The sequence below is a fragment of the Brachypodium distachyon genome, chromosome 4 (assembly GCF_000005505.3).
Source record: "Brachypodium distachyon strain Bd21 chromosome 4, Brachypodium_distachyon_v3.0, whole genome shotgun sequence".
NCBI lineage: Eukaryota > Viridiplantae > Streptophyta > Magnoliopsida > Poales > Poaceae > Brachypodium > Brachypodium distachyon.
In genome coordinates this window covers 2,854,256-2,863,631 of record NC_016134.3, presented here as the reverse complement: position 1 = coordinate 2,863,631, position 9,376 = coordinate 2,854,256, and the positions used below count along the sequence as shown (strand labels likewise).

At 46.1% G+C, this 9,376-nt stretch overlaps 1 protein-coding gene and 1 long non-coding RNA gene across 2 annotated transcripts; both read left to right on the top strand.

Annotated features, from left to right (window-relative positions):
* Window positions 1-9,376, top strand: LOC112268899. The gene is made up of 3 exons (XR_002960405.1): window positions 1-133; window positions 5,996-6,162; window positions 8,795-9,376. It is a non-coding gene; the product is annotated as an uncharacterized LOC112268899 (long non-coding RNA).
* Window positions 1,881-3,825, top strand: LOC100830680. The gene has a single exon (XM_003579201.4). The coding sequence runs from the start codon at window positions 2,410-2,412 to the stop codon at window positions 3,364-3,366; it is 957 nt and encodes a 318-aa protein (XP_003579249.1). The 5' UTR covers window positions 1,881-2,409; the 3' UTR covers window positions 3,367-3,825.

Below are 9,376 nucleotides of genomic sequence, written 5' to 3'. Positions count from 1 at the left end.
CAAAATCGAGGGAAGGAGAGAAAAAAAATCTCTCCCCCGGTTGCGGTCGCTACAAACCCGAAAAGATCATTTTGCCGGCGAATTCGCGGCTGGGCTTTGATCTCACCTCGCGGGTGTGCTGCCCCTGATGCAGGTTAGTCTCCTCCCGTACTTCCCCTCTCAAATCTCTCCCAATGTTTTCTCCGCCGACGGAATTGTTGTCATCATTGTTGTATGGTAATTCCCTTACTTTGGATTTGGGGTTTGAGTATCTGGAACTCGAGTTAGGGTTTGCTTCGGATCATCGATTCCCCATCCGGGTCTTCCTCGGAATATTGTATGGGAGTGTGGATTTCTTTAGCTGTTGCTGCATCAGTTTCCGTGCGTGCGTGCATGCGCAAGCTCTTGGATCACGGGGCAACGCACTTAGCAAATCTTGGTGCTAATTACTTTGCTCCCTGATTTTATTTAGGCAAGTAAAATGTCAAAAGCCAAAGCCGAAATCATCTAAATAGGTGCTTTTGTGGCTTAAAAGCCAAAAGTCAAAAAGCGGTTTTAAGCCCAACCAAACAGGGCCTAAGCGAAGCGTTTTCCCACCAATGAGAGCTTTTGCGCGCTTAAGCGATGCTTTTTTGAACCATGTGTCATGTTGTGAACTAAACTGTTAATTTACTGCGTGTAAGCGAGCTCGTTTACTACTTGGCACCCCTCAGCCTCGGTAGTTGGCTAAGAACATTTCTAGCAGTTGCCGAACTCGGCCGATCCGAATGGGCCGAGTTCGGATCAACAGAAAAATATTTTTCAGCTTGGAAGAATGATGCGCAGAACAAAACCCGAATTTAGAACCGAACTTTTGAAAAAACACATTCGCGCATGAACAGATTAAACAAACATACATACACAAATCAACATTGCATATAGTAGAACATTTAAAAACAAACATACATACATTTATATATACTACGTCATCTCTGACGTCTAGCCGCCGGTGCGGGAACTACTGGTCGAGTTCGCTGCTCCGGACTGCCTCAGCGAGCCTCCCTCCTAGCAGCCTCTGCTGCGCCAGACCGCTCGGAGTCGATCCTCACCGATTCGTAACATCAACCTCGTCGGGCGCCTGCTCCGGGATGGCCGCAGGGCTATGGCAGCGGGACGCGTAGCTCTCCACCTCCGCCTTCGGGAAGCGGCGGCGGGAACCGGAGCCCGAGCTCTCCGCCTCCTCCTCCCATGCGCGCCGGGCGGGTGGGCCAGCCCAAGGGCCCGCCTCTAGGGTGGCCTCATCCGCAAGATAGCGCTGGTACTTACGCTAAGATTCCACGCCAAACCCCGATTCGGTGGCGGCACGCCGCCTCGTCGTCGTCCCCGCCTCCACCACGACCCCCGCGGGGAAGCAGCACGACGGCAGGAAAGCACCATCTCGGCGATGAAAGGGACGGCGGCAGGTGGATTGCGGCCGCCCCTTAGAGCGCTACGTATAGGGGTGATTTTGGGGCCGATTAGGAAAACCGAATTAAGTTTTCGGTAAACAAACCGTTTTCAGTTTCTGGTCTGGCCCAATTTCGGCCCAAAACCGAAAAACGAGTCGGATAATAATTGCTCTAACCATACCCCTCCCCCTCTCAAAATAAAATAAAATAAAAGAACTATTCCCCCTCCCTCCTTCTGCCGAGCGACCCAGCCCCTCGCTCCCTGGATCTTCTTCTCCTCGGCCGAGGGCCGCCACCCATCCCGCCGCTGCCGAGCGCCGCCACCAGCACGACCGCTGCCAGGGTTTTTTCCGGCCCCACGGGGTAGTGGCACGACGGCCGGAAAGCACCATCTCCGCGATGGAAGGTGCGGCGGCAGATCCGAACTCGCACCTTGGAACAGTACATATAGGGATAGATTTTGGACCGATTCGAAAAACCGAATTAGATTTTCGGTAAACAAACCGTTTTCGGGTTTCTGGTCTGGCCCAGTTTTTTGCCCAAAACCGAAAAACAATTTCCGATCGGTTGTTTTTGTTGACTCTACTCCTCCCTCCCTCTGCCGAGCGACCCAGCCCCCTCGCTCCCTGGATCTTCTTCCTCCCTCGGCCGACGGCCGCCCCCCATCCCGCCGCTGCCGAGCGCCCATCGTCTTCCTCCTCGCGCGAGCGCCTCCACCGCAGGTTGATCTCCCCTCCGATTCTCTCGCTCCCGACCGTTTCTCCTCCCATCACCCCACCAACGGATTCCGCCCTTTAGCTCCCCGTTTCATAATCTTCCCCAATCCGTAACTGAGGCAAAAATCAAGGTAGGGCTCTACCTTGCCCTACCGGGTCCTCCGCCAGTGGTTCCGCTTCCGCGGATTGCTTGAAGGGTTGTTCGGCCGGAATCTAGGGTTTGCTCTTACAGAGCCCCGTCCCCCATATCCGCGGACGGAGCTACTGCATTTGGTGCGGCCCCGAAGATGCAGCCTCCCAAGAAGCCCGCCCGCGTGGACACGGCGGAGATCAAGTCGCAGCTTGTCAAGAAGCTTGGGCCCCAGCGTGCCGAGCTCTACATCCACAGCCTCAACAAGTTCCTGGGCTTTCAGCTTGACAAGAGTGAGTTTGACAAGATCTGTGTTGCTGCCTTGGGGAAAGAGAACATCAAGCTCCACAATTCCCTCGTCCGCTCAATTCTCAGCAATGCTTTTATGGGGCTCGGGCCACCGCCCAGCAGGCAGACGCCTACCGGGAATTCCCAGACTAGCGCCGTGACCAACGGGCCGTTGGGCAATGGCGTGCCGCTGCCGAGGAGAGTGCGGCCGTTGGGTAACCGGGACAGGAGGTGTACTGATAAGCCAAGCCCACTAGGAAAGTCCCCTCTTGGTAATCCAGGGGCTGCGGAGTTTGTGTCGGTGGAGGACGGCGAGGAGGTTGACCAAGACAGGGGCAGCCCACTGTGTGTGCAAAGTCAGAGCCCTATTAGGGCTCCTCTGGGAGTCGCAACGGTTCAGCAACCCCAGTTTTCTGCTCTCCGTCCTTCAGATGTTTGCTACATTAATGGTGAATTACCGGATACTGAGTGCTTGTCGAAGATACTTCAGGATAAGCTGGATGCCGAAGGCCTTAGCATGCCCATAGAGTGCGCTAATCTGCTAAACTCTGGGCTGAATGCATACATAAGGCAGCTGCTGAAGTCTTGTTTGGATGTTGCGAAAGCAAGAGGAAACACAATGAGGGCGCACCAGGCTAATGGGAATGCTTCTTCCTCTTCTGCTGCTTTAAATGGTGGGCTGAATAATGGCTCCGTCTCAGACTCAGGCCGTGTGTACCAAGCTTCACTGGTAGATCTCTCCACAGCTGTACAGTCGAATCCCAAGTTACTGGGGTGTGACTCTGTGAAGCAAAAAGATAAGATTGCTTCTCACCTTGCCGGCTAAATTCAGCAGCTAGTCTTCTCACAGAACTTCAGCAGCTGTTATGCAGTGGCAATGTAGTAGGCGATCCAAATTACCATTTGATTGGGTGCTGTAGAAACCTACAGCTAGTTAGGTTGAGGTGAAGCAGATTTTGACTGCCATAGGGGCTGATGAGTGGGGTACATCCCCAGTGTTTTTTTATTAGGATGGTACATCTTAGCATTCCAGTACATCATAGTTCACCTGGCGATTACCTGTGATTATTTCACAAAAAATAAGAAGATTCTGCAAAGGTATCTTGGCTTCTCTCCTGCTAGGTTACAGATAGTGTTCCTACCTGTACATACAATCAGCTCTCTGTTGTTTGAATCTGATATTGTTGGATAATCTGGGCATGTTGTATTTTGGGTCTTCCTGTAGGACAAAAAATCTTTGGTTCTTTTACCTCTTTAGATTCTTTGCTACCCTGGTTATTCGTTATCTGCAATCCAGAGTTGTTAATCCCCTACAAATGTGTTGGATTTCCGACTGGTTACGAGGTTATCTGCTGTCCAGAGTTCTTTTTCTGCCTTGGATTTCTGACTGGTATCTGAATTTTGATATGATTCGATTTGTTGTTCTACATCTTACATCTCTACAGCTCCGTCGAATGCCTCTGTACCAACTTCACCTTTTTTTAGCAGCACCTGCTGTACTTGTTTTGGTTTCTGAATATGCCTTTCCGAGGATATATGATGGACAGGCATCGGATTTTGTTCTGGTTGGCAAGGTACTTTCGAGCTAGCATATGATGCCTGGGTCGCAATCACAAGTCTGGATGAGATCTGGCACCAAAGAAGTATGCATAATGTGGGGTCGTTGCTCGAAAAGATTATGACTTGGGGAGTTGGAACCTTAGAATAAGAAGAAGAAACAAACTTGATGATCTTTTTCTTTTGATCGGACAGAAAAAGTTTTTCTCCCGGTCTATCTAGGACAGAAAAGAACCTGTTCTTTTGTTGGGACTGACTTGCGGGGTACTCACTCCGTTCCATAATTCTTGTCTCAAATTTGTCCAAAAATGAATGTATCTATTTTTAAAAAGTGTCTAGATAAATGTAAGATTTCGACAAGAATCATGAAACGGAGGAAGTAATATTATCATGAAAAACTTGATAAACACCCGCTTAGGATAAGCAACAGATACTTCCATATTGAGCTTTTCTTTTCTCCTTTTTGGCCGAACTTGCTCTCTTCTTTCCGTAGAAACTTCAACCGTGTCTTCCTTCTCTTTGTTGCAGTGCAACTAAGTTACCCTTGCCTTCCATTCTCGACTGGTCGTACCTTCGTATGCTCATCTTTCAGCGATTGGGAGTAAAAAGAAGGATATCAGGAAACTAGTCATTCTACCTATATCCAGTAGGAGATGCACCTACGTGGCTACACCCAGTGAAGATGAACTTACATCCAGTCAAGAGACTTCTACCGCCTTTTCCACTTCCTATCTGCTGCCAACCATCTACTCTGCTCTCCCAAGGGTTTCTACTGCGTAGTAGGGAATAGGAGAAAGGTGTAGTAGGAAAACTCAAGGGACATTGGAGAGGAGAAGAAAGATGCATAAGGAAACCATGAAGGAGAAGCGGAAGCGCACTTGAAACCCTAGACCAAATGCGGTAACCCTTGCAGCTAGGAGTTGGGAGTAGGACAAAGAGAAGGAAAACGACAAAACCTAACCCTTTCCGACAAGAAAATGACAAAATAATGGGCGGCTCGTGCGCGAGAGGTCTTTTGTCCCACTCCGATGGGTGACGACAACGCTTCCATATAAAAGGAAACGAGAAATTAACGGGTCACTCACATGCATGGGAGTTCTCTGGTAGTTCTCTGGTCTCATTCCGACGGCAAGGCTTAGCTATAAAAGGAAAGTGTGAGCTCTTTGGTCCCGTTCCGGCGACAAGGTTTACCTATAAAAGGAAACGGCAAAATAACGGGCCGCACGTGCACGTGAAGTCTCTGGACCCAATCTAATGTCAATGCTTACCTATAAAAGAATGAAGCACATGTGAGAACTCTACGATGGACAGAGACCAATATTTTCGGTAAGAATGCATATGTTAGCAATTTATTTTTTCTTTTGTCATGTCTCAGGCTGAGAAAACTTTTCCAATTGATCTTTACCATCTCTTCATTTTCAGGTGGTAGGTGGTACATCACCTCCTTCCTCCCCGGCATGCCGTGGTATTGACGTACCCATCGCATTGCTCCAAATAGAAAAAGGGCTCATCGCCCTTGTACCCGCTCACATGACCACTTCGCCACACACCCTGTCTCCGGCACGAAAAAATCTCCCCCCCCCTCTCCCCCTAAGTGGAGCTTATCAGTGACACTGACAATTCCAGGTAGATTGGAAGCAGGAAAGTCACTTTCATTGTAAGTTTGTTGGTGGTTTACACCATGACGCTGTCCTTATGAGGGAAGGTTTGACGTACACTCAACATGATGACACTTCAATGTCTTTTAAGGTTCGGTTGCCTCGTGGAGTGCGACCTATTCCTATGTTAGGAAGAGCGAGAGTGTGGTGCGACTAGTTGCTCGGGCTGTCAACGACTTCCAAGTCAATCTCGAAGCTACGCCGACACTTACTGAAAGATGTTTATATTTCATTTTGCAGTGTATAAAAAGTATTAACCACCGCCTTATTGAAGGATAATATACGCAGAGTAGAAAAGGTTGGCAAGGATGCTTCATTCCATATAAGAGGTCAAATGCAAGTGAGATCAATATATATGATTGAAGATTTTTCTCTGGCACCCTTAGGGATCAACAGAGGGTGCAAATGTAAGTCCTTTTTATGCATGTTATATCAGATTGAAATTTATGGAGTTTGGTTTATTGTATTTTTTTTACGGGGAAGAATGATTCGCTGCGATTTCATTAAGTAGAGGGCATAACTATACAAGGTTAACAAGTTTAAACGGATTTTATTTTTTTGGAAAAGACTATCCAAAGACCGCCCCCGGAGGATCCGACGACTGAAGAGGCTTAGATCGTTCTTGAACAGAACAACCACACCTTCTGCCAAAACAAACTCCTGAAAAATTCTTTGGTTTCTCTATTTCCAAATGTTCCAAATCACGTAGACCACCACAGCTAGATCCTTGTGCTTCTCCTTTTGCTTTCCGATCTTTATGTTTTTGCTCCACCATCTTTTAAGGATGTAGCCACCCTAGCAATCTCGGAAGCTATTGTACTCATTTGCTTCATAAGAAACCAAATGTTTTTTTGCAAATGGGCAATCCAGAGCAATGTGAAATGCCGATTCCAACGTTTGGTCGCAGAAGCCGTGGTTGTCATCATGCGGCCACCCTCTGTTTTTTAGTCGATCTGGAGTCCATATTGGTTTTGAATAAGAAGCCTTAAGAATAGTCTAATATTTCCCTCTGCCTTTGCCTTTGGTTTATCATCCAACAGACCAACACCCTTGTTGTATGTACCTAGATTGTTCGCAGTGGCATGTCAAATAAGATGTGAGAAAGCCTTGTTGAGAACAAAAAAAACATTGTGTCTTAAGTTTAATCCATTACGCCAATGATTCCAGTAATGTCAGGTACGATATTCAATAACATATATGAGTTCACTGGCTTATTTGCAGATAATTTGTTCATTTTAATTGAAAATCTCACCGAGAACCAGGAGGTTTGTATATTTTTAACTTTCAAATAATATGTGCTGACTGACTAACTATGATGTCTTGTGCATGATCACATTTATAGATTTCATTAGTGTTGGAAGGGTAAACATAACGGGCTAAGTTACTACAAGACACTGCAAACTTGTGTTGATCTGTTGTAGGACACCCATATATGCAACAATACAAAGGCAAAAGCCGAGAAAAGCAAAAAAGGAAAGAAAATAAAAGAAAACGAGAAACAAAACTATACAAGTGGGAGCAGAGGGGTGGGGGTCAGGGTGCACGGGAGGCCGCGAAGAGCGCGAGTCCCGGCGCTGCCTCACAAACTAACCTCATTAAAGATATTTTCAACGAGGGAACCAACCAAATATGGACTGCTGAAGTGCTGGAGTTAGTAGAATTAATACACAGTCCAAATTGACAGGAAACATAACATGTTCACACAAAAACACAATAAAATTCATAAGGCATCCTAGGCTCCTAGCCAGTGATGTACCATATTGTCATTTACTCTTAAATCTCAGTGGGTGACGGCTGACAACAGTCGGTTAGATTAGACAAAAATCATTGAGAAGTGACTAGTGAGTACACGGGTATGGATTAATTGACATAGACAGTGAATGACAGTATACCATTTTTTTTAGAAAGATATTATACCATTTTCTTTAAACATGCATTGTATTTCGTTTTTGGTTTATTCAGTAGCAACACATCGGTATCTTCCTCATCAATAGCATGATCGCGCCGCTATCATCTTGAACCCGCCTCCTAAGACTCTGCAGTCTGCACAAACCTGGATTGCCACGTACATGCTTTAAATGCCATATTAGAAACCCTCTTAGGCCTTGTTTGCTACTAGAAGAGTATTCAAAGGGTTTGTAGAGTATTATCCCTTTTGATCCAGAAACACTAGATACCCCGAATGAGCCGTTTGGTAGGTCTAGATTATATGGGATAATCCCTAGATACTGGACACAAAACACCTCATTTTTTTATCAATTAAAAACACTTCTCATACTAGTATTTTGCGCTGGAAGGGTATTTGAGAGTATTGGGTGAACATCCAATCCCGTCAAATACACAACCAGTTGTGAATAAAAATACACTCCTACCAAAAAAAGCCCTTAGGGCTCATTTGTTTTGGAATTCTTTCATAGAAAATTTAAAGGATTGTGAATTTCATAGAAAAGTTCACTGTAGATGCATTCGTTTTGCAGGATATAGCAAAGTGATTCCTTAGGTATCCCATTGATTTTCTATGTTTTTAGAGGAAAATGAACATTAGGTCCAACTTTTCTTTTCCATAAAAATGAGGCAAGAGGATGGCAAATGCCACCCTTTCACAATCCTACGTTTTTTTTCCCTTGAACTGATGATCTCTCAATGGATTCCTTGTTAACGAAACAATTCTCTCCCTACCGATTTCTATACACGGCCATTGGTAGAATGCAGTCAGATACATGAACCTATTCTACAGCTTTGGGTTAAAAGATAGAAAAAACCTCCAAGCCAATATTATCATCCTCGAAAAGAAAAAGATGCTGCTCTGAACACTAACCCATGACACCTGAAAATATTAGTACTATACAGACAAGTAAATGAACACCGTCAGAAAATCACGGCAAGCCAAACGGGTGTCTTTGCGTTTACCGTACCGGCAGCAACCTGTCGTCATATCATGGTGCTCGTTTTTCTTGCTTGCACGCACGCATATATGTTCTTTCGCGTGCAACGAGGAAAACGCCTATCTTTCAGCAAAGTGCTTTCTTTTCTAATCAGCTATACATGAAAAGAGACATGGCAAAATGCAGAGTCCAGAGTGCAGACAGTAGTACCAAAAAAGAAAGCTTATGTACTTCCTGTTGAAAAAAAGGCATTTGCTGAAACAAAGCACACACACTTGGTCGCACGTGCGAAGAAAGAAAGAAAGAAGAGTTCAGGTTCAGAGGAAGATGAAGGAGGCAGCAAATTTGAAGCAGAGTTGAGCTCAGACTTCAGAGGGGAATCATCAGGAGAAGAAGAGAAATGTAGAGCCGTACTACGTTGTTTACGTCCTCGGGAGACTCGATCTCCAATGCAAGAAAGGAAAAGGGAACAGATGAACAAGAGGCCTGGAGATCGATGCGCGCGCTTTTAGGACATGTTGGCGTGAGCTCGTCGCAACCCCATGCATGCAATTTCCCCGTCTTTTGAGGTCAGTTCTTCTCATGGACAATTGTTTTGGGGGGACAAGATGAAGCAGAATTCAAACTGCTGCCTTTCTCCTTTCGGTGTGTGTGGCCATGAACACAGACAGATGCTTGTAAGTTTTAAAAAAAAGAGACTACATAAATGCTTGGGCGTTTTAATTTGCTCTTTCGC